Raw genomic sequence first — 26,935 nt, forward strand, 5'->3', positions numbered from 1 at the left:
AATGTATTTTATTTAATATTTTTCAAATATTTCAAAACATTTCTAAAGTATGATTGGCATTTGGTGCAGTAAAAGTTTGATATGGGTCGGAAAAGACCTATTATTTCTATTGAAAGGAAATACAGAGAAATGGTTAAAGTTTCTTTTGTTTTAATATTTTGATTAATTGATTTTTTGATTATCACGGCTCAGTTATGAATTACAATCTAAAAATTGGTTATATTGAGTAATGAAAATCCTCAAATAAACACTTGGAACTTGAATGAAAAAAATATTATTGTTTAGAAAAAAAACTTTCGTAATACAGATAAAAACACATGACTAGGACTGGGTGATATTAGAAATTATATATCGTGATGCATCGTCAGTTTTTCATCGCGATATAGTGATGTATCGCGATATAGTATTTTTGAATTTCATTTACTTGTAAGGCACAGAAAGTCAGATTTCTATCAAAACTTCATACTCAGATTGATTTAAATCAATTTATAAATTTGAAGATATATATGTTTTACTTAAGAAAGATATTAAATAAATTGACTACAATGTACAAATCTTACTTAAAATATTTATTTAAATGTTTGTTTAGAAATTCATAATACGCGTAAAACAAAGTGTTAAGAATTTTTTTAAAGCGTTTTTTACAAATTAATATTTTCTTGTACTACACTGGTTATCATAAATTAAGGAAAAATCACAAAAATAGCGATAACTCTTTCAAAAGTAAGCCAAACCGTGCAAAATTTGCATATGTTGTCCACTAAGAGTAGCTGAGTAAAATTGCAATATGCAAATTAGTGGCGCTGCACTCGGCTTACGTCATCTGCCTGGAGCATAAAAGTCCAAGTTTGAGAGAAAGCACACAAATTTTACTGTGATTGCGACATTGAAAATCTGAGATAGCCAATTCGTAATAATGACCTCTAGGCATCATTTGCCTGAAGAACTACGATGGAGAGCCATCGGGAGACTAGAGGCAGGGCAGAGTCAATCAGAAGTGGCCAGATGGCTAAATGTGAGTCCATCTGTGGTTCATAGACTTTGGAGGCAATTTCAAACCACAGATTCGGCATCTAGGAGGTTCAGTCAAGGACGGCCAACTGTTACGACCAGTGCCGATGACCGATATTTGACATTAAGTGCACGCAGGAATAGAACCGCTACTCCGACACATCTTAGATCCTCTCTTGCTGCAGCCACCGGAAGGTTGGTGTCAACGTCAACTGTGCGCAGAAGGCTCCACGAAGGTGGTCTGTATGCGAGACGACCAGCCATTTGCGTGCCGCTCACATCACGCCATAGGAGAGACCGTTTGCAGTGGGCCCGACAACATGTCCACTGGACGTCAGATCAATGGAGGCCTGTTCTCTTTACGGATGAGTCCAGGTTTAGTCTAGAAAGTGACAGTAGACGTTATTTGATATGGAGAGAACCTGGGACCCGTTATCATCCATCAAACATCCGTGAAAGAGATGCATACGGAAGAGGCAGTGTCTGTGTTTGGGGAGGCATATCCTTAGGAGGGCGCACATACCTCCATGTCTTTCCAAGGGGAACCGTGAATGCTCAGGTTTATCGAGACAACATCCTTGATGCTTATGTGCGCCCATATGCCGGGGCAATTGGTGATTGCTTCCTGTTACAGGACGATAATGCAAGACCACACAGAGCTCGCATTGTTGATGATTATCTTCAACAGGAAACAATTACTCGCATGGAGTGGCCAGCTCGATCCCCGGACTTGAATCCTATCGAGCACGTTTGGGATGCTCTAGGGAGGCGTGTATCTGCCATCAATCCACCCCCTCAGACCCTTGCCACGCTTGCAACTGCTTTACAAGAGCAATGGCTCTCACTTCCTATTGAACTGATAGACCGCATAATTGAAAGCATCACACATCGCTGTTTGTGCTGTATTGCTTCTAGAGGCAATCATATTCCATATTAAAGGTACTTTTTCTATTGCAAACCGATACTTCCAATTTGTTTATTTTATACATGTGCTAATTTCTATACTACTATTAATGTCTGATAATTTCTTTTTATGTTGTTTAATACCTTACTATGTGTTGTATATTGTGGGTAAGTTTCATAAAATTCCATGTGTAATTTCTTGAGTTATCGCGATTTTTGTGAATTTTCCTTAATTTATGATAACCAGTGTATTATGCATAAATAATTACATAATTATAAAGTTCGATCGTAATGTTCAATTTCTAAATGAAGCTTCGGTAGCTCGACGACCTGCGCGCGAAGTCGAGCACTTTACGGTAAAACAGTTTAACGAGGACCAATACCGCACACCCTTTGTCCCTACGCAGACTGATCTAAGTGGTCACTCACCCGCACACTGACCGCAGCCAGTGATGCTTGACTTCGGTGATCTACAGGGAACCGTGTCTTAACGATCAGTTCACTGCGGGACCTTATCATTTCAGATAAATAATAAAATTAAATTAAATAATGACCGAATTATGAACGAAAAATAAAGTACAATTTAATTTCTTAAAACTAAAAAAATTGTGATATTCGATAATATATTTAGCTAATTAACAAATAATATGAAAAGAATATTTTTTTAAAAAAATTATTATACTCTCTAATAAAACGAAGTGCTAAATGATTTAAAAAAATGAATAAAATACGCAAACCTTTCAAATTTTTTTGTATAAACAAAGTTGATTGACTTGTGTCCAAATCCAAATGACAAAAATAAATTTTGTTTTAACTTTATTTCTAAAAATAAAAACAACAAGATTTATAAATTTAAAATCAGTAATAAAAACTCATTAAATTATTAGAAGTTTCATCCAAAAAGTTTTTAATAAATTAAAAGAAAGTAAAAAAATAACCTAACAAATTCAATTCTTTATGGGCACCTAAATTAGATTGCCGATAATTTTCACATAAAATAAAAAGAAGTTTTTTTTAAAAAAAAAACTTATCTAATTAATGAAGAAACTCTTTTTGATATATTCTTTTCAATAATAGATTGCCTTCAGAACAAGGTAACATCGGCGATCACGAAGTTAGTCCCACTGAAAATAATCTACAAGAAAAGTCGCGACAAAGAAAATAAAGCTATGAGGTGCGAAAGGGAACATGCGATATAACGATATGTGTTCTCAAAACTCTGATTCTGATTCTACAGCTCACCCATCAAGGCCATTTCAACATAATGAAACGAACATCGTCTTCCACAGCGCGAGTCGACATCGGAACGTAAGAGAAGAGTCTTATATCGCCATATCGTTATCTTATATCCTTGCGTGTCTTATATCGCTATATCGTTTTGCGCTCGTTGTCTTTACTCGACGGCTTAAATCAGATTTCTGTTGCATCGCCTTGAATGAAAGTCGCTGTATCGTCTTGCCGATATATGCGTTAAATCGATATGTCTCGATACATCGATTTATAGCCCAGTCTTACACATAACTATATAAAATATGTTTATAATTTTATGGAGTGTTTTTTATTGGGAATTATGTGAACGCGATAAAATTATTTTGAATTATTATGAAGAGATTATGATATTTTTGTAATAGTAATTCAAATTTAATTGCTTGCACAAATCAAATAATCTGGAATGTTTTACTTTAATATTTTCTAAATATTTTAAAACATTTCCAAAGTATGATCGGCATATTGTGCAGTAAAAGTTCGATAAAGATCGGAAAAGACCCATTATTTCTATTGTAAGGAAATACAGAACTGTCGTAAAAATTGTTTTTCATTTTAATCTTTTGATTTGAAAACGAAAAAAGTTTTTTATTTAAATATGAAATAGATCTTAATTAAAAACAGAAATTCAAAATTATTTAAAAACAGAAATTAAAAATTAATTAAAACTCTATAAAATCTATCTTTAAGTTTATTTTTTTTTCTTAAAATTATTAACTGAGACCCAAGCACTTGCACTATGTACCACTTTCCAAATAATCATTTTCCTTAATCTGCACTGCGAAAAAATGTATGGTCAAAACTACCAGAGTAGGACTGTGCTTCTGGCTTTATGATAACACCAGGAAAACAAGTTAATTTTAACTGAAGCGATTTGGTGAAATAACCAATAAAATAAGATTTTAAAATTTGGTAAATATGGAAAAGCTCATCATGATATCATAGAGCGTGACATAAAAAAATTTTTATTCGGTTAAATTTACTTTTCAGTTTTGTATTTTTTTACTGAATGTCTGGTAATAAGAACTATAAATTTTGAAAACCCGTATTTCCGATTAACGGTTAACATAAAGAACCAAAAAATAATCAAATTAATGGCTTAAATACCGTATATTTCGGTTTTTATTACCAGCGTTATAGTATTTTTAACAGAAATGTCATTACCATACAGTACGGTAATTGTACCAGAATTTCTTCTCCGTGATTCTCTGTCAACTATTAGGGTTTATGATTTAAAAAAACTCTGAACAGATTTCAAAATTTTTTAATATTTTCAAATATATTATTTTTTAAAACTTGTTTAAATTACAAAAATAATTCGAAAGCTACCCATTCTTTACTTCAAGTATTATGTTTGCGTGTACAATATTTTCACAACAAAGTATATCGTACTTCGCTTGTTTTGTATGTATATACTTATTCAATTAAAGTTGCTTCTCAACAAACTTTAGTCTCCCTAACTTTCGCATTTGCTAATGACATAATTAAAGTATCCCAAAGCTGTCAATAACATTTTTAACTTTATCTGAACTTCATTATCTTAAGTAATCGATATGCATATGATTAACTTACAAATTACAACAACTCACTGTAATTAGCTGATAGGTAAATAATCCTTTGAAGGTACAAATAAGAAAAAAATAAGTCTGAATAGTTATTGCAATAGAAATCTGTCAATTAATTCGAACATTCCAAAAACAGCATCAATTGTAATTAGTAAATTATCAAACAACTAGTAATTGTATTAAATCTAAGTCAGAAATAAAATATCTCTCTTAATTCCGTATCCAGCAATTCAGTCATATTTATGTCATATATAATATCATATGAAACGATAAGTTAGTATTATATAATATCTCACTTTTAGAAACTTCTTGGAAAAAATGGCTAAATAACAGTTTGTTTAACTAATATTTTACTATATTCAAGCAAAACAGTCAAATTATCATAAATAAAATGGTATTCAAGCTGTTAACTGAGAGAAAAATTGCTATTTAACTGCTTTCACCTGATGCGGTTAAAAAACCAGAATTATATCGTACTAACTGGACCCATCTTATGAGGCTACTTAGTTCCTTGCAGCTGGATATTATACCTGAAAGGGCTAATCTCTCGATTTAATGACCGACAGACCAGGAGTTCGAGTTCCAGCTTTGACACCACAACATTGCCTCTTGCTGAACTATAACTTAATAGCAATGCTGAACTATAACTTAATAGCCATTACCTAAAGAAATGCCTAGTTAATTTTTTTATGATTTTGTAACCTTGTTAGTTAAAAATGGTTAAAAAATGTGTAGTTTTGTATTCATTGTTTTTTTACCATACTAATTGTAAACGGTTTCAAAACCGTAAAAATAAAAAAAAAATTTCTTTCTCCTAAATTTTAAGGTTAAATGAATGGACAGACTGCTGCCGATGATTTTATTCTAATAGTGTATATAAAATTTCATATACTATTTAACCTTTTGCTATAGGTTTGAGTTGTACACAGTTGTGTGCAAAAGTCTCTGGCCAGTATATATTAAAAACTTCTTTCCATTTATAAATTTACAGCATATAAAACACAAATTATATTAATTACCGGCATTACAACTTAATGTACTGAATGGTAAATTACAGTAAATGAATCCCATACTTTTTAGAAAATACTTAGAAGAAACATTTGTTTTAATCCACAGCAATTTCATAGATTTCGTGATTACAGAATTGTAATGACGAACCTTCGTAATTTTTCGGGTCCGGTAACTTCAGAAACCTTGACGAAATCGCATTCCAATTTTTAAATTAGCGTAAAAATACCCGCTATAGCTAACCTTATTATACGTAACCATGCATTTTCAACTAATATTAACTTGCATGAACATAATACTTCGAATAAGCATACATTTTTATTATTTTGACACTTCTCTAAAAAAATTTATTTATTTTGTTTGCTCTTTATTTTTATTTTCACTTATATTAACTTAATCTTATTCACAAAAATGAAAGTTATTTTATTTATTATTTCTAATGAAAATCCCTAAAATTAACGTCAATGCATTCATTCTGTCATCTTTTTAATAAATAAACAAATACTAAGTAAATAGAAGCTTTGATATTATAAGAATTAAATTAATTTTACTTTTTTTACTAACTACTATTTTCAGTTTTAACATGAATTTGAGGACAAGTGTACGTTTTGAGAAATAAAAAATTATTACTTATCACATTTCTCGCAAATTGCGTGACATCTACTAATATTTCATCATAAATTCTAGTCTCCAAAATTAAGTTTGGCATTTACTCAAGAAACATAGCAATTTTCAAAAAAAAAAAAAACTTATTTTTAACATATGAAAAATCACGATGTTAAATAATCGACATATGATCTGCCAATAAATGTTTAAGTTTTTCATCCATACCTCACTAACTCGAACGAACCATAACTCTCTCGAAAAATTAAAGGGATTTTTCTGTATTTGGAAATATGCGACTGCGAAATTTCATGAATCATTGCGGTATATAATACTAACTGTTAGAAAGACAACGTTCAATCACGATGTCTGAATTAAATTGATAGAATATAAATGATCCCAGCTTGTTAGAAATTGTAATTTTGCACTGTCAGCAAATGAGACAAGGAAAATTGTAACTTTTTTTTTTGACACGAAAGGTTTTTGTAATTTTATTTTCAAAGGACGAAGTCGGTCGAATAGGTTAATACATAGTCAAAAAAATTCGTTCAAAGTAATTAATATTTTCATTGTGTGTGTGATTATTATTTCACATTTTGATGGAAATTTTTATGCTCGGTAAGGTTAACTTCGATAATTATTATAATGTTATTTATTATATGCATTGCTTTATATTGCTGATGTCTTAAAATGTAATGAAAAATGCTTTCATGTTAAATATTAAATAAAATATAGTGTTGATATTAAATATGGACTGCATTAAGTACTAAATTTAGATAAAATCTAAATTATTATTAATTTCGTATTAGTATAATATACTCATTATATTAATGAGTGTCATATTTATTGATTGTATTGAATAAATAATTATGTGGCATAAACGATTGAGTAAAAACAACGTAATATGAAAATTTCTACCAAAGCGCTTTGGGTAATTGATTTGATAACTGATTTTGGCAAATTTAACATGCTAATATGATTTTATAATATGTAATAAAATTTGTTTAATGATGTAAAATTTGGTACAGTTATCATGATACCTTAGTGCATGGCGTAAAAACCAGTTATTCGGTTAAAATTGCTTTTTCAGTTTTGTATTTTTTTACTAAATGAGTGGTAATGAGAACGATAATTTTGAAAATCAGAATTTCTGGTAAATCGCTAACATATGAACCAAAAAATTACCAAATGGTTCAAATACCATAATATTTTGATTTTTATTGCCAGTATAGTTTTTTTTTTACCAGAAACGTAATTACCATACAGTACGTTTAATTTTATCAGATTTTTTTTCCACCTGAGAAAATTATTGAGGTTTATACTTTTAAAAAATCCTTAGTTAATCTTTAAAATTAAAATATTTTCAAATATACAAACTATAATTTTGATAATAAGAACTATTTGAGTTATAAGAACTATATATGGTAGTGGTAAAACAGTTATCATAAGAAAGGAAAATCAACAAATGAATGGTTTAAATACCTTATACTTAGGTTTTATTTACCAGAACTATAGCTTTCTTATAAGAAACATCATTACCATACAAATGCAGTAGTTTTAAATTTCACTAAAATGTTTTTCTCCGAGCATGAAAATTATGAAATAGAAGCAGTAAAATTTAAAATAATTGGAGTTCAAAATAGTGCATATAAATATGACTAGGAATGGAGCTTACCCTTTCATAAGGCAAGAAATTTTAGTCGGAATTTTTAGTCGAAAACACATATTTAAATGTTTTACAGCATTACGGCTAATTACAGCTTATTATAATACAGTTTTAAGCAAAAGTTGAATTTTTAAAATGAATTAAACTTATTTTAATAGTTTAAGCTTTATTAATAGATTTAAGTCTTTTTTCAACTAATCTAAACTTCAGAAATCAATATAATACAAACTGTAGGTAATTATTTATTTCAAAAATTTAGAATTTTCTTTCTTATTATTTTAATAACTTAAATGTTAATTAATTCATATTTGAGTATAATAACTTATTTTCAAAGTTTCAATGTTTTTAATTGGTTTGAGTTTAAATTTTAGAAATCAATGTTATTCTGTTCAGTTAGTAATTATTTATTTCTAAAAATTTTGGATTTTTTTTTTCATTCCCATTATTTTGATGCTCTAAAATATTTATATGTTACGTTTGAAATTATCCTTGGCAAGTAAAGTTAATCACAGACTTTTTGGTTTTCAAAATAATATGCTTTTCGAGTCCTCATTAAAAGAAGAAACTTTTGGCAGCAATATCAATTTACGACTTATTACAAAAATACAAATACATGTTTCTTTTCTCCTAGTTTTTTTAAGAAGTTTTATTTTTTGAAGCCATCTATTTTTAAGTAGTGTCTGATTTAGTTTGCTGTCTCTGGGTGAAACTAATTTCATACATGGAAAGACTTTTTTATAGTTTTGTGAGGGTATAGCTGCCAAATTTTCACAAATCTGACAAAAATCAGTCAGTGGAAAACATTAAGCAAGTTTTTTAGCAATTAGTTCAGGAATATCTATTAAATATATTTACTCATCAAAAACAAATCTAAAATACGTTATAACTGCTGAAAACATAAAATTTAACTGCTGCTAATGATCTTTAAACAAATGTAAGTAAAATAGAATTACCATCAATATTTTTCTTAAGTATCTGAATTCACATAAGAGAAAAAATTAATAAAAGTTAAAAAAATTGATTATGATAAATTCAATTCATCAAGTGTATGTATTAATTTTGTCATATACTTTGCAATCAATATTCATATTATTTTGCATCGCAAGCTGAATTATAAAATCCTTTTCTGGATTTCTCAGAAAATACTTAGACAAAAACACAAATTACGAGCAATAAAAATAAAAGAAAAAGCTGGTACGAAGGCGTATTGGCAACAGTTTTAATCTAGAATCATTTACACCTACCATTAAGAAAAAATTTTAGCTTTAAAACTATGTAAAAAAAGCTTTATCCTTTTCTTAAAACATTATTATAGATAATTAACTTCATATATAATCATATTTTTTATATATAATTATATTTTGATTTTTGTTAACCAGAATTGTTTCTTCTACCTGAAATATCACTACCACACAGTACGGTAATTATGCCAGAATTTTTTTCCTGGTGTAGTTTGACTTTGCATTCTTATTAATTGGAAAAATAGGCCAAGGCGAGCAAAATAGTTGGTCTATCAGCTTATTGATTTCAAACAAACCATCGTCTAATTGACAAGTTGGTGTTTACAAAATGTTATAGAAGTGGGAATGATATCAAGAGCAAAACAATTCATTCAAAACAAGCTGAGTAAAAATATTTTGTATGAAATCTTTGAGTTAGTTGTTCGATTATTTTGAAAAAAGAAAGAAAACAGAAAACATCGATTGAAGTGTGATCTGAATCTCTTTGATTTTCTCTAGCACTACAACTTAATTTTTCATCCTCGTGTTTTTAGCTTATCGTCTCATCTGTTACTTCTCACCGATTTTTTTTTTCTTTTAAAAATAGATGTAAGCCTTTTTTGGTTACACAATCTAATCTGATTGAATGAATAGATGATTCAAAAGTAAACTTTGCTATGGCTTAATTTAATGAATTTTTAATGCTCAAGGACAGTATTTTTAAAAAACATCCTTCAGTAATATGTTTATTTGCATCTCGACCTGCCCTATTTAAGGGCATACGAGAGTAGATACATAAAACATACATAAAATATCAGAAATTATATCAACAACAGTAAAGAAGAATAAAGCACAAGCGACCAACTGTTAAAAACATGACTCTAAATCCAGCCAACACATGAAAAATCACAAAGATCATAATTAAAAGAGTAAAAACAATATATACATAAAAGTGAATAGAACACCCATATCGTGCGTGGTAAAAGCAATGCATAAAAGTAAAAGATTACATAAGGAACAAAATGGAATAAAATTTACAGCTAAAACATGACCCAAAACCAAGTCAAACATGGATAAAACCGAACATATAAAAGGAATAAGTAAACGTAAATTTATTACAATAAGAACAAATTGGAAAAAAAACTAGCAGTTAAAAACATGACTCAAAACCAAGTCACACATGGATAAAACCGATCAAATTAACAATAAAAGTACATAAAAAGTGTAGTAAAAGCTTGAGACACCCAATTTGGAGTGCGGGGTTCCGAATCCTTAAGTGTCATCACCCAAAATATCTTCAAGTGTCTTTTTCATGATACATTTAATAATACCCCTGCAGGTCGAATTAGCAAAACATTGAATTTGATTAAATTTTTTAAAATATTCTCCAGGGAGCGTTCGGAAGCGTGGACAGTATAAAATTAAATGATCAATGCTTTGTATTTCTCCACAATAATTGCAATCAAGGACTCTATTAAAAAATCTATTTTGATACTCACCGAACACTCCATGGCCCGTAAGAAATTGATTAAAATAAAAATTCGCCTGCAGTCTACTAATATTAGGATCCTTAATAAACTTATACGTTTGTCTACCTTTCTCGGAATCCCGCCACTCCTGTTTCCAACGCATGAAATTATAGCCTTTGATCAATGTTTTGACTTGGGCGGTGGAGCTCGGGACCTCAATGTCAACATTGCCGAGACTGATGGCGTTTTTAGCAACTCGATCCGCTTCCTCGTTGCCTTCAATACCAACGTGGGCTTTTACCCTTCCGAGAAGAATATTCTTTTTCCAGATTCGTTTGGTGTTTTCTACCAATTCGGAATCGGGCTTAGGATTTTTTAAAGCTTGCAAGGAGGAGAGCGAATCAGAGTAAATAGTTGCATTGGGATATTGGTTATTTGCAAGCTATTGTAAAGCTGTGTTAATCGCCATCATCTCGGCCTTGCAAACACTGCAGTTATTGCTCAGTGTGATGGAAGCTGCCTGAATGAGTTTGCCATCTCTCCTGACCATCATTCTCATTCCTGTTCTATGTTCAGATGTATTATTCATAGCATCGGCAACCTCAATCCCCTTGTTAGTTGGGGTCAATCCACCAAAGGGGACAGATGTATAAAGAGAAGGGTGAATATTAATAACATCCTTCAGTAAGGTGACTCGAATATTTTTAACCATCTAATATTTGAAGAGTTTTGCTAACATAACAGCATTTTTCCAAATAAGTGCTGTTACTATGCAACAGAGTAAATCAAAGTACAAAATATGCTGCTTATCTTATTTATTTTTTGAATGTACTTTTGGATATTTAACTGTGAAAGCTGTGAGAAGTTAAATCAAAATACACATTAAACTGAATGCAGTGTTTAAAAATCTTCTAATTTTTTATCTTCTTAAAAATCTTCCTTAATGTCGGTATAAAGAACTGAAAACCATTGGGCGTATTGTCAAACATGCTTAACTTTTTTTTCGCTTATGTCAACGCTTATTACGTTTAAACTATGAGATTGCTCACTGGGAAAAAAAAGTATGATCAAAACTACCAGGAAATGAGTAATTATTAATATAAAATTCAAAGGCATTATAATCTTTAATTTTAAACAATTATAAAATATCTGACATTTTATTCATAAATAACAAACTGATATTAAAGTGGGAAGTTGGTTTAAAATTGTATTTTTTCAGATAATGGTAGTAAGCTGATTATGATTATAGAAGCTTCATTTTTGATATAGTACGTAACAGAATTTGCTTCGAAAACAAGCCTATATCCGTAATAATTAATCAGAGTTTTCAGTTCAAATATCCTCTAGAAAAATTCTTGTTAGCTTTTATACAAAAACTGTTTAAGATGCATAGGCACAAATAACAATCGCAGAAAAGATTGGCTGCATTGCAAATGATATTTCAATCCAATTGTTTCATTGAACGTTATATGCCGTAAGCATTAATGATTTTTAGGTAATATTTGCTATATTCCATTGGCTATAACTATTTAGTGTTAAAATTCAACTAACCTAAAGTGTTAAATTCCATTTTTTGGAACTAGAAATACGAAATTCAAAGCTTTTCTAAAAAACCAAATATCTGAAAACCAAATGTAAGAAAAGCTTAACTAAAACTACATGAAATGGAAATAAATATATTTGATCATTTATATTTTATTAGCAGTATAATTGATCATTTTCCATATAATTTGACTCAGAAATTCAAGGACATTTCTTTCGGAAAAATGTTTCATTTTCTGAAATGCCTTATTACATTTTGGAATAACTGAAAAAGCTTAAATACATTCAAAATGTTATTCAAATATGTGTCATTTATTTGAAAGAAGGTGTAAATACTAGGCTAAAATCAATATTCGCTCGCTTGAAATCGATGAATCAAAAAATCAATAGCACGAACTCTTATCATATATGGCTACTTCAAACTTCGTGAAAGTCATGAAGCTGATATTGTCGAAGTTTGAACAGGATTTAAGATTAAAATGGTTAATCGGCTTCATTTCAGAAATAAATATTTATTTAAAATGCAAGTTCTGAGTTCGGTTATGAAAGATTATAAGTTTGTAAGAAGTTATTTAATTTATGATCAGTTTCCTCAAAGATATTCACATTTTAACTTGAAAAACTTATTAAGTAATAATGTAAAAAATTGATATTTTAATGAATCATCCGTGTGTAATGATGCAATATGCGTTTTATCTATTTCTGACTTTTTAAAAGTATCAGCATACACTTTTAGCAAAATGTTTTAAAATAGATTACTGATGAAATTTTACAATGCTGCTTTTTATACTCTTACTGGTGCATTAAAACAAATCTGGTAAATTCAAACTCAGTGGTCTTATGTTGTAAAAAGTGTAAACTGCAAATAAAAAAAAAATCAATTATAAAATTGTAGATTAGAACAGTGGTTTCCATTCAATTTTGTTCCACTAAGGAATCTTAAATTATCGAGATTCATTTTTCCGAATTAATAAATGAAGTTCATCTGAAGCACTGAATATACTAACCGATGAAAGACTACAAATATTTGGAAAATATTTAATGAAAAGAATGAAAGATTTTCATCGTTTTATCAATAGCAGTCATAAAACTAGGTTTCATGTCAGACTTGAAATTCATGGGTCTGGCGTAATTTCTGAATTTATTTTTGGTGTATGCATAGGCTGAAAATCAATGAAATGGACTAAACTATATTGTAAAAACTGTGGTGTGATACTATCAGAAATCGGTGTAAACAAAACTCTAAAAATTGTGTATTATTTGAAGTTTTTACCAAATTATTTTATCTTTGATTATACATTTTCCTTTTCGTAATTTTTATTCTTTAAAAAGTTATCCTTTCGTCACGTTACACTCGTCACGTTACATTTACCTTGAAAAAACATTCCTTGAAATCCCAAACATTCAATATTTTTACGTTAGTTTTGAAAGAAATCACTATTATTCATTATTAAAATTTATAATCTAACTGTTAATTTAAATATTCACTTTGGTATCTGTGCTTTAAAAATTGTACGAAATAAAAGAAGCTCTGAAAGCAAAAATAAAATATGTTTTATATAAATGAAAAAATTTTACAACCGATAAAATCTTGTATAAAAAACAAGCCATATGAAATACATTTAAAGTCGAATAAAAAATATACGCAATATTTTTAAATATTTTTTTATTTTTATTTTTTCGAATTTTAATGTAAGGGAATCTACACAGTTTAAAAATAAAACATATAATTGTTCTGAAATACTATATAGCAATACGAACTGCAGGAAAAATAAACTTATAAAGTATATCGCTAAGCTGTTCTTTTATAGTTAAGATAGATTTTATGAACTGCTAAAGTTTTTTGTTGTGTTAAGAGTTGAAATTGCTTTAGGCCTTCATATATCAAATTTCGAAGCATAAAAAGAAATCAAGAATAGTTTTCGAACGACTAGCGGTGTGTTTCCGTGTTTTTGAAAAACAATTTCCTTTTCAATGTCTGTAAATTGTAAGAAATTTCCTAAAGCAAGATGAAATTCACTTGGTGAATGAATCAACTTGGTGAAAGATATTGGACATTTCCCAAAACGTATCTATAATTTAAACTAATGTATTTTTTTTATTATTAGCTTTAAAAATTTCTACTTTTTTATTATTTCACAAAACTATTGTGGTACAGAAATTTTTTATCATTTTTTTTATAAATAATAACTTTATTATGTTGCAACAATAACTTAAAAGTACTCTATTTAAATTTTGCAATTAAAAGTTGCAATGTTGCGGTTTCAACATGTGTACCCTAATGAAAATGTTTTTATAGAACTATATATTATCTAGCATAATAACAGAACTAATCTACAATAATAAAAAAACTATATATTATCTAGAATAAAATGGCACTTTGGTCTAAATTTATCTTAGATTCATTTTTAAATATAATTTTTATAAAGTTTTATTTTTAAGTCAAATTGTTTGAAAAAAATTACTCAGCAGTTAGAAATCAAAAACTGCTTGGCACATGCTTGGAAAATCTAAACTGGTTCGTAATACAGCAAATAGTATCTTTTGTATCAGGTATTAACTAAACATATAAATTGTAAAATTTAACCTCTAAGACCAAGGGGAAACACTTTCCCCTACTGATGCTATTTTTTTCTTCATTTTATTAAAATTCTATAAAGTAAACTTCCATTAATGTTGTATTTTTCTTTCAGTTCAAACTGAAGCTTTTTAAGATGCCTATATTCAAAAGACGAGATAAAGGTACAGTAAATTTTTATATAATTTGTTAAACAGCTTTTTGGATTGGAAAAATTGTTCAACAAAAATCATAAAATGGTAAAGTAAATGAATAGCAGGAATTTTTTTAAAAAATTCATCAATAAAAGCCCAATTCTAAAACAAATGAAAGAATTTAGTCTGTAAAAATTGTGGTTGAAAAGTGTAAGATTGTACTGAATCAAACCAGTTCATAGCTGTTGTAATTTCATAAATACAAAAATGGCGATACTTTCTTCAGTCTATTTTTGTTTCAAAAACAATTTTAAAAGAATCGAAAAAATGAAGTTCTAAAATTTAATATTGGACAAAAATCTATTACTTTTTTTAACTTAATTAAAAGCGTTTCCTTTTTTTTTCAGAATATTTCATTCAATTTCGTTAAATTTGTAATGTCTCATCAAAACGAAAAACAAAAATTAAAGCTAAGATGAGAAAATTATAAGATGAACTATGGAGAAACAAAGAACTGAATTATAAAAATAACCTACTGAACTAAAATTTCTTATTTTTTTATATACATACAATAAAAAAATCATATTATGAATGATTTTATGACAAGAATAATTAAAAAATATTTCAAAAAATTGAAAAGTAATTTTAAAAAAGATACGAAAGATTTTATTAAAAAAAGATTTAACTAAAATTTTTAGATTCTTGGTTTGCTGGAAGTATTGTCAAAAACTATTAAAATTACTATGTTTCTTCATTTTATTAATTATTATTTCTGCCTCTTTATTTATGACTGTTATGTATTGAATGTATTATAATAATGACTGAAGACTAAGGCAGTTGTATTGAATTGTGCTACAGCTTTTAAATATTCTTGACTTTAATAAATGATCTTTGCCCTTTAACGAGTAAACCAGCAATAATATAAATACCTTAAATCTGTAAAAAAAGGTCACACGTCATTAGATAAATATCACAATCAAATACTTTTTCATTTCGCTTTATTGAGTAATCATTTCTCTAGACAAAAGACAAGATAATATGCTTTATCTGAGGAAATGACAAAAATGAAGTCTAGTTTTATTTGTTTATTTTACTTGGTTATCAATCATAAATAAAAGTTATCGATGTACCAAAATGCCTTTGTAGCATGGTTATTACATAATTTTCTGTTTATAATTAATCCTCCTTTCCTGGGGAAAGTTTAAAATATCTATGCAAATAGTTTATCTACTGTGGCACTCTGAAACGAGAAACTTTATAAATTTTTTGGCAACACGACGGTAATACATCGATAAATTTCTAAAGTCATAACTTTTGTAATAACAATGTGTAAATAATATTTCGATGCAAAATAAAAAATATTTTAATTTCAAAGTGCACAAAAAATTTAATAAAAATTCATCCAGTTAGTTGTTATTGATCATATAAAAATTCATAACGCCTCTTAGAAGAGTCCAGTGTCCACTGGGGGAAGGGGGTACCACCCACTTTGAGAACCTATGCTGAAACTCATTATAAAGATTTCAAGTGCAGTTAGACAAGCATGTGATGTATACAATTTTTAAACCATCATTTCTTTTTTTTACGTTTTTTTTTAGAAAAAGCAATTAAACTAGAAAAATATTGCAACTAAAAATGCAATATTATTTACAGAGTAAAATTTATAACATTTTATGTCACAAAAATGCACTTTAAAAAGTAGTTTGTTGTCTACTTTTATTTAGTACAATTACTGTGTGGGTTACATAAGTTGTTAGAAATGCATATGAATAAATTACGAACACTTAATTAGTTTAATTAATCCTGAATTAGCGGAATTTAGTTAAGAAAACAGTAATAATTTAACTATCTTAACAAAAATAAAAGCATCCCATAATTTGTTTATTTGCTGGACTTATCTAAATCTTAATAACAATTTAATTGAAAACGTCATTACATAAAAAATGGAACATTTGTTTCAAACTCTTTTATAATTGAAGTTGTTGGAGTTGAAGTTATAATAATTGATGTTGTTATAACTGAATTTGTTGGAGTTGAATTTGTATAATTGAAATTAAAGTATTAATTTGTTTTAATACATGTTTGCTTCTTAACATCAACATTACAACTATATAGTTATATAATAGTTATTATTATAACTTATATAGATTTTTTTTACAAATAGTTCCTAAAACTAACCATCTAAAATTCAACTTTACATTATTTTTTTCTTTATCTTTATAAGTCATAAAAACTTTTATGACTGAAAACGGATTGGTTTTACCGGAAAACATAATGATAAATCTGTTTAAAATGTGGCTATCTACTTACAAATTAACTTCGAAACAGTATTAAACAGTAAAACAGTAGTTTTTAAATATTAATACTCTTTTAAAAGTAATTGTTTAGTAAAGAAACTTACATTTTATCTAATTTCTTTAATTTCCTTGGAATTGTTTCGCAGTTGTTATATGTAAAATAAAGCAATAAACGTTGATTGAAATGAAATATCAGAAAAATTATATGCATTAAAAATTAAGTAGTGAATTTTTATATCGTTTTGCTACGGTATATAAACTCATGAATATAAAATCGCTTCCTTTTCTTATTTTTCTTTTTATGTCGTTGATGCTCATGTCTCCATTAAAATCAGATTCTTCTTCTTTAATTGTAACACAAAAGACATGTAATGATTGATCTTTCTCTATACACACCATCTTCTTGGTGCTACAGACAGTAAATAAGCATCAATAAATTGATTGTTTTGCTCACACTGTAAAATATTCTGGAGGTACCGGCACTTTGCATCCATAAAATCCATTTAACCGTAAAATCCATTTTTACCGAAATTGCGATCAAAATTTTTCAAATTCGTTTTAAAAGTTCTCGAGATATGGCGAAATACGCAAAAAGTAAAATTAACACTAAGTGATGCAAAATTTGGATCGCTGTCCTGACCAAGCTATTAGGGCCATATTTCCTAGATTGCGGCTACCCTTTTTTAATTTGGGGGTTAAAAATCTGAATCAGTTGGAAAAAAAAAGGTATGTTTATTACGAGAAAATACGTTTTTGTGTCTGATTTCGTAACATAAAATATCGTCTGTACTAATTAATTAGCAGATTTGAGGTCACCCCCTCGTTCCATTAAGATAGAGTCCTAGAACGTGAAGATCTCATCATTAAATTAAAAGTTATTCAGGGTGGTCAGTTTTTTTTTTTTTTGGTGCACAGTGCTTATATATTTTATATGCTGATTCTTTTTCTTATGCTGTATCCTTAAAGCAAACTTTAATATTTGCCAAAAATTAAAAACTAACTAAAATTAAAATAAGTTGTTGACTTGTTGAATTATTTAGTTAGAAAGTTAGTTTAGTAAGAAAATTGATTTCTCTAATATTAATGCAGTACACAATTAGATTAGAAATTATTTGATTCTAGTTAAAATCAAAGTAACTTGCCAATAATCATCCAAGAAGATTTATTGTTCATCTACTTTAAACACTCTACTTTTTTGTAAACATATTTAAAAATTTTGTAAATAAATGTAAAATCTTTGCTCAGTCAATATTTAATGAAAATACTTTAAATATACACTGGTGGACAAAATTAAGAGATGGAAAGCATTTTCGCACATTTCTATGACGCTATATTCTTCTATGACGCACATTTCTATGGCGCTATTTCTGGACGGTTATTGATATGGAGGGAACCTGGAACCCGATACCATCCCAGCAACATTATCAAAAGGGACCATTATTCTGGTGGAGGACTCATAGTTTGGGCAGGGATCATGCAAGATACCCGCACACCGCTCCATGTGCTTGACAATGGTTCCGTGAATGCCCAGAGGTACAGGCAGGAGGTCCTAGAGCCCTATGAGCTTCTTTTCAGGGGCGCTGTTGGCCCTGAGTTCATTTTTATGGACAACAATGCGCGACCACATAGGGCTCTCATGGTTGATGAGTATCTGGAAAGCGAGGATATTCAACGAATGAATTGGCCAGTCAAATCCCCTGACCTAAATCCTATTGAACATGCTTGGGATGCTCTTGGGAGAGCTATTGCGATGCGCCAACCTCCCCCCAGAACCATTCTGGAGTTAAAAATTGCTCAAGTGGAAGAATGGGAGGGTCTTCCACAAGTCCTCCTTAACTCCCTTATTAACAGCATACATACTCGTTGTGCATGCTGTCTGTCTGTCAGGGGTGACCATACACCACACTAGAGGTAACACACACTGTACAAGCCTCACTTTTATTGTCATCTTTTATCCTTAAATTCAGACTACATTGGATTTATTGGCAATAGGTCTTGCCAGTGAATGGCACTTTCATTTTTGTTTTGCATACTTTATTATCATGGAATAAGCTATATCCTTACCAAATTTCATTTACTTATATTCAGTATTTTTTGAGATATTTGGGAAAATGTCTTCCATCTCTTAATTTCGTCGACCAGTGTATAATCCATGCAATATGAAAATACTGAGTCACGAAAAGTTATTGTCCTTATCAAGTAAATTAATTTTGATATAAAAATTTTATATGTTTAAAAATAGAAAAGCTAACATTAGTAATACTACTTAACAATCTAACTTACTACTTAATAATCTTTTTTTCTAATTTATTGCTCTTAAGTTATGAAAGAAAAATATTGTTTCTTTAATTTCCAATAATCAAGCGAAGTTAAATAGGAAAATTTCCGTCCAAAGAAAACAAATTTGCATCTCTTAATAATTTCGCAAGACTAACTCTTCGAGAATAATGAAACAGAAGAAATATTTTTTCTACACTTTTAATTTTTCTTGTTTCGCATATAATTTTATATATATATTATTTACCAGTATAATTTTTTTACCATTTTTAAAGAATTCATTCAACTCGTGAAAATATTAACAAATTCGACAACAAGCTGTTTCTTTTCAAAATGTCGGCTTTTCAAGACTAACTATCAATCTTTATCACATTTAATAAAGATAAAATTATTTTGATGTTAGTTAAAATTTTCGGGAAACACTCTTCAACTATTCGATACATGTTATTTTTTCATTTTCTTATTCAGTAATATTTAACAAAAGGCAATTCTGGAAGTTTTGAGGGTTTGAAGCAGAAAGTCATGTGGTATTTAAAAAAAAACTCATAAATTTACATACCTATTTGTGTCAAGAATGAAATATGGCACTTATTTTCTGTTGTACTTTCACACTGACTATGAGGACATAAATAATTATTTTTAACTCATGACTCAAACTTCATTTGAGATTCTATGAAGTAAGGTTTATTTCGTTATTTTTAAACGTCTAAATCTCCTTGTGAAAAGAGTGAAATACAAGGATATTTATTTGTATGAATACATTCTAATGAGTAGTACATATAAATAATGTATGCAGTGTACTTTCGGTTTGATCTTAAAATTATGAAATACTAAGATTTCGTACAATCTTCATAGCTTCAGTGGGTATAAGTTTAACTGGAAAAGAAGCCTTACATATACCAGAAACAGAATCATCTAACAAATCTGTGGTTATTCAACTTTTTAACAATACGACTATAGACTTTGAGTACCGTTCCAAATTAGGGAAATAATGGAAATCGTCTTTCACGATAAGCTTTGGCCCAATATGGATATCTAATGTTTTTCCATGTTGAAGAAATTTAGTTACCATCTTGATTCATAAGGGAGGTAAAAAACTTTACTGTAGTTTGTCAACTGTAAGAACTCCCCCCACCACAAAGTCTGATACCGTCTGCTGCTGTGGAAACAAGATTAGTGCATTTCAGGGAGGGTAGCTTCTCTTCACTCTAGGGCTAACACAATAAACTGAAGAAAAAAATTTCCTTTCTTTCTCCGACTCAAGCAAAACCCTTACCTAAATAGTAACCCCACACCCCTACTTGAAATAGTTATGCCTCGTTAACATAGATTTCGCCACGGGTCCAGCCGAATTGTTTGGGGAGTTCTTACCTTAGATAAACTATATCTAGTTAAATATGGAATTATTTCCTATGTATTGTTTCACGCTGAATAGACGAAAATCGAACTCAAGTTAATATGATTGATAGTAGAATTATTGTGAAATTTTTTATGCGTAAAGTTTTAATTTTAAGTATGAAAAAGGTTACATTTTGCACTTAAAACTATTTATTCTGAATTGAATTCTACAAATGCAAAGTCTACATAATATATAGTTTAGAAGTCATGGGGGTTTAGTATATGTAAAATATAATTTTCGACTGACATCTTTTTGAACATGAAACTCTTACAGCTATAAAACTATTACATCGATCGACTTAATTTTGACTTTACTGGAATTAACGCAAAAAAAAAAAAAAAATTCCTAAGGAGCAATGTCTGACTTATCAAGAAACAGATAATAATAAATAAGTGTTAATGCCGGTATTCTTTCTTATCAAAAAAGTTGTTGTCTTCTGTACAGCTACTGTCTTCTGTATAGCATGTTATTCTGTATTGTCTTCTATATAGCATTTCGTAAACGTAAGATAACCTTCAGTTCTGCTCCACTTCCGAAAAAAAAATGGATTTCTTCAATTGCAAAAAAAAAGGCACGTTTTCAACAGTTTTACAAAAAGGGCATATTTTGAAAATTTCAGCAAAATTAAAACTCAAATGACTGAGTGGCCAACTCTGTTTGATAAGCAAAACACTTTCTCTTTAATCCTTGTTGTTGTTGTGGTCGGCCGTTAAGGCAAAGGGGGCGCAATTGTTCTTGCTTTCCAGTGGCACCATCTGTGGCCAAGAATTCGCCACAGTGATACGTCACACCCGTTTGTAGAGCGGACCCATCCATTCATTCATTTACAGATCTGTTATGAACGGCCAATCCTCAATTCAGTACTCCCAGAGGTATAATGTGTTATCAGAGCATATGGGGCTTGGTGACCCGACATATTTAACGTGCTTCTGTCCCCATTTACTACACGTCTTCTTAAATCCTTACTCTACTTAAGCGGGATTCATAAAAATACGAAATTATTTCTGTACAAAAAAATTAATTTAGATATTTGTTCAGAGATAACAAAACTTATTGCTAAACAGTAATAAAATGAAACATTTTTTTCCAATGCCCACCCGATTGACATTTGACATTCAGTAGGGCAGATTTCTTGGCCACTCTATCAAGGGCACCTTATTAGGTTGACCAACGTTGCTATCCATGCCTTGTCCCGGATTCGAACCAAAATGAAACATTGTTGAAAAACTTATTTTAAATTTAAAAAAAATAGTATTTATTCACTTTTGGTGCGCTCTTTTTACATTTAAACATTTCAAATTGTTTCGAAAATTAAGTTATAGTTAATAAATATTATATTTTGCTAAAAATTTAAGTGTTTAAAGCTCTCTAAAACTATTAGTAATTAAAATTTAAAGAGAGAAAAAGATTTCTCATATCAGCGAAACTTAGATTTATAGAAGTACTCAAAAAGAAAACGCAAATGACGCCATTAATGTAGAGAGTAAAGAAACACAAATAACATTTTTAAAAAGTATAACGCAAGTATGAAAAGTGCGAAAAATGAAATAAAACCCTTGATATTTTTTAATTTATAAATTGACGTAAGATTTTACTGCATTTTTGTTTTGAAATTAATTTCAGGTACAAAAATTGTAACTTATGCAATTACATTAATGAAAAAAAGAAATCATGGAACCGAAAATTGGTTCTTTTCATTGAGAAAAAAAGTATGGTCAAAAACTATAAGAATAAGGTATAATTTACAGTGTTTCAAGATCTAGGGAAGCACCAAAAAATTCAGTAATTTTTATCAACACGCAGGAGTAATTATTTCGGTAAAATTAACAAAAATATGTTTCTCTTATCTGTCATACAACTTGATAAATGCGGTAATTTTGTAATGGATACCTTAAAGCATGGCATGAACACCATTTATTCGGTTAAATTTACATTTCAGTTTTGTATTTTTTTCTAAATGTTTGGTAATTTAGAACTTCCGGTAAACCGTTATCCTATAAACGGAAAAATTACGAAATGAATGGTTTAAATATTGGATATTTTGATTTTATTTACCAGATAATTATTTTTTTATTTATTTATTCATTTTTTTACCATAAATGTTATTATTAAACAGTATAGTAATTTTATTAGAATTACTTTCTCCGTATAAAATACAGTTTTTCCAACTGAGCAGTTCAGTGATACGTAAAATAATATTCCCTTAGTTTTTCACATAAAAATATTGCTATGTCGAAAACATTTTTTATTATTTTTTATTATTCTGCATCCAGAGAAAGTAGTCCATTTACATAAATAATGACGCAAGACGTTATAAAAGTATTATTCGCTTATGCAATGTACTTTTTAAATTTGTCAGTAAATGGATTGGGAAACAATATACTGGATTGGGAAATCTTAAATTTCAACCAAGCTAAAAAGAAAAACATATGCTAAATTTTGATTTCTGATTGTTCTAACTAAATAAAACTGCATACCAGGAAATGCATCTAGTAATTATTTGAAATTAATTATAAAAAAAAATAATAACTCTTGAAATACTTCTTCAATAGAAATTTACTTAATTAGATATTTTCCAGACGTAAACAAGTAATATTTCTTAAGAAAATAACTTTCATTGTTTAGCTCAATAAAACTCATGCACCGTCTAATGACATTGAAAAGTTTTGCTGTCTCATGATGTGATTGCTTTCGTCATTCACCGATAGCCAACCTTTCTTCTTCTTTATAAGAGTGTCATATTTTCAGGAATAATAATATTTATTTAAATTTTATTTATTTTTACTATCATATATATATATATATATATATATATATATATATATATATATATATATATATAAATAAATAAATACAAGAAAACACTAAGAAAGTAAAGAAAAACAATAAGTAACATTTATTGCGCTTAAGCTGCAAGTAAACAGCACTCATTAGATAAGTTCAAAATGAAGAATAAAACAAAGAAAAATTATAGACATATGAAAAAAGGGGGTGGGAAATAATAAGTAAAAAAAAAAATAAAAAACAACAAACAATATTTTATTTAAAAAAAAAAAAAAAAAAAAAAAAAAAAAAAAAAAAGTGAAATGTTAATTAAAAAACCGGAAAAAAAAAGATATAATCTTTTCTTCAGCCCACACGATTATATCCGCAAAACAGAGTGCTTTCTGATATTGTATCAATAAAGCCAAAGCAAAATATATTAATACAATAGTGTGAGGAGCACTCAAAAAAAATTTTTTTTTTATAAAATAACTACGTAAAAATAGATCATAAAAAGTAAATATAACATGTAAAAACAGATAATAAAATAAAATAAAAAGAAAAAAGAAAATAAAAATAAAAAACATTAAAAAGGGGGGACTATAAAGCGAGTAGCAAAATCATAACAACTTACTTGGACAGTTATTTTTCAAGAATGATTTAAAAATGTTTTCGCAGAAAGATTGCCAGATTACAAAATATGAAAACAAAAGATGAAAACAAAAGCGCAAATTGAGTGTAACAAAATTATCTATTAAAATTTTTTCTTTGATAATTTAAATAATTTTTCTATGTACTAATCCATATCGTGCAAATCCGCGGCTAAAATTATTTACAAAGCAGGCAATTTATGTTTCTCTTTTCTATTTTATATTTTTTCTTAAATAAACATCTATCTTCTAAAACTATTTATGATCAATTTTTAAAATTATCCAGTATAATATTACCTTGTGCACATCCATTTCGGGCCCATCCTTGGTAACTAACAAATCAAAACTCAGAATAACAAATCACTTCAGCAGTGCAGTAAGAACGACACTTTAGAACCCTTTTGTTACACTCAATTTGCGCTTTTGTTTTCATCTTTTGTTTTCATATTTTGTAATCTGGCAATCTTTCTGCGAAAACATTTTTAAATCATTCTTGAAAAATAACTGTCCAAGTAAGTTGTTATGATTTTGCTACTCGCTTTATAGTCCCCCCTTTTTAATGTTTTTTATTTTTATTTTATTTTTTCTTTTTATTTTATTTTATTATCTGTTTTTACATGTTATATTTACTTTTTATGATCTATTTTTACGTAGTTATTTTATAAAAAAAAATTTTTTTTGAGTGCTCCTCACACTATTGTATTAATATATTTTGCTTTGGCTTTATTGATACAATATCAGAAAGCACTCTGTTTTGCGGATATAATCGTGTGGGCTGAAGAAAAGATTATATCTTTTTTTTCTGGCTTTTTTTCCGGTTTTTTAATTAACATTTCACTTTTTTTTTTTTTTTTTTTTTTTTAAATAAAATATTGTTTGTTGTTTTTTATTTTTTTTTTACTTATTATTTCCCACCCCCTTTTTTCATATGTCTATAATTTTTCTTTGTTTTATTCTTCATTTTGAACTTATATATATATATATATATATATATATATATATATATATATATATATATATATATATATATCAAAATGTAGGGAAAACATGGAAAAAAATTACAGAACAATGAAAAAAGGGAAAGATCCGAAAGAAAAAAAATCAGAAAAAAGGAGAAAAAATTAATAAAAATCCAGAAAATAAAAGATATAATCTTTTCATCAGCTCACACGATTATATCCGAAAAAAGGAGTACTTTATAATATTGTATCAATATAGCCGAATCAAAGTATATCAATACAATAGTGTGAGGAGCACTCAAAAAATATTTACAAAAATTTACAACAAATAAAATAGAACACATTAAGTAAAAATATCACGTAAAAACGGAAAATAGAAGTAGAAAATAAAATAAAATGTATAGAAAAAACAGAATAAAACATAAAACGAAATCTATAAAGCAAGTAGCGAATTCAAATTAACTTACATGAGCGGTATATACATATATATATATATATATATATATATATATATATATATATATATATATATATATATATATATATATATATATATATATATATATATATATATTCCAAGGGCGAATTTTTTATTTTTTGGATATCATTATTGTTTCCGGATATGTAATAGGTAGTTTGAAAGTGTACGCGCGGAATTTTCTTTAGTTAACAGAGAAAAAAAACTTAGAAAACTTAGTACGACAACTTAGTATTTGCTTTATCAAATATTCCGCCCTGAACAATAGGAGAACTGACCAAAGTAATTCAACAAAGGATCATTAAGACATGAAAAAGCATACTATTTAAAAAAAGGATGTTCTATAGAAAATTATGCTCATACAAAAAACAAAGAGAATAAAATAAGATTTTTTTTTTGGTAAAATCTGCATAAATGAATTTACTATAAACTGCTATTTTTTAAATTTGCATTCACTTCAAGCATTGAATGGCTTCTTTATAAATATAAACTAATACAAATCAAAGTAACGGTAAATAAAAAATTCTGGTTACGCATTTTTTTTTAAATTTTTCATTCTGTTAATAATCAAGTTTAATTCAATCGTATACTATTTCAAACCTTTAGAATCTTTTTAAAATTGAATAAACAATTAAATAATTTCTGATGTTTCTCTTTATGCGCAATTAGCTGAATACCCGTTCTTAGTAGGGGGTGGAAAAAGGTATGCAATGAATGTATCAGTACTAAAAATTTCGAACGAATTTTAGATTTGGAACTAAAATTACCCCCTTCAGCAGCTATTCAATGATGATGATGGAACTAACAGTTCTGGAGTAATAATACACCCACACAGACAGACAGACTCTGTATTTTATTATTATCGATAATTTGTGAGCATTTATTGTTTAATCAATAATAAAGATTTGAATTTAACAATGTCTTTCGAAATGTATTACAAACATTATCGTACTGAAAACCCCTTAAAGTTCGCTTAGGGACTAATAGAATAGTTTAAGAAGACAGATAAGATAAACGTAATGAAATAAACGAATACAAGGTATATGGAAGCTTTTTGTCCTTTTTTTAATTAATAGGATTAAAAAACAAAATCAGCTTGTTATTGTTGGATCGTACATGAATGTCCCGAGCATTTATTTACATCCCT

General features: G+C 28.4%; 1 protein-coding gene across 7 annotated transcripts in view; it reads left to right on the plus strand.

Moving 5' to 3' along the window:
* Positions 1 to 26,935, plus strand: part of LOC107456224 (cAMP-dependent protein kinase catalytic subunit 1) — a 452,991-nt gene that overhangs the window by 113,787 nt on the left and 312,269 nt on the right. For all 7 annotated transcript variants that reach the window (XM_071187758.2, XM_071187756.2, XM_071187757.2 and 4 more), the window contains exon 2: positions 14,947 to 14,995. In XM_071187758.2, coding sequence (XP_071043859.1) covers positions 14,968 to 14,995 — 28 coding nt within the window. In that variant the 5' untranslated portion in view covers positions 14,947 to 14,967. The remainder of the gene's footprint in view (positions 1 to 14,946; positions 14,996 to 26,935) is intronic.

This window comes from Parasteatoda tepidariorum, chromosome 11, assembly GCF_982258835.1.
Source record: "Parasteatoda tepidariorum strain Cologne lab strain chromosome 11, Ptep-v5.0, whole genome shotgun sequence".
In the NCBI taxonomy this organism is placed as follows: domain Eukaryota; kingdom Metazoa; phylum Arthropoda; class Arachnida; order Araneae; family Theridiidae; genus Parasteatoda; species Parasteatoda tepidariorum.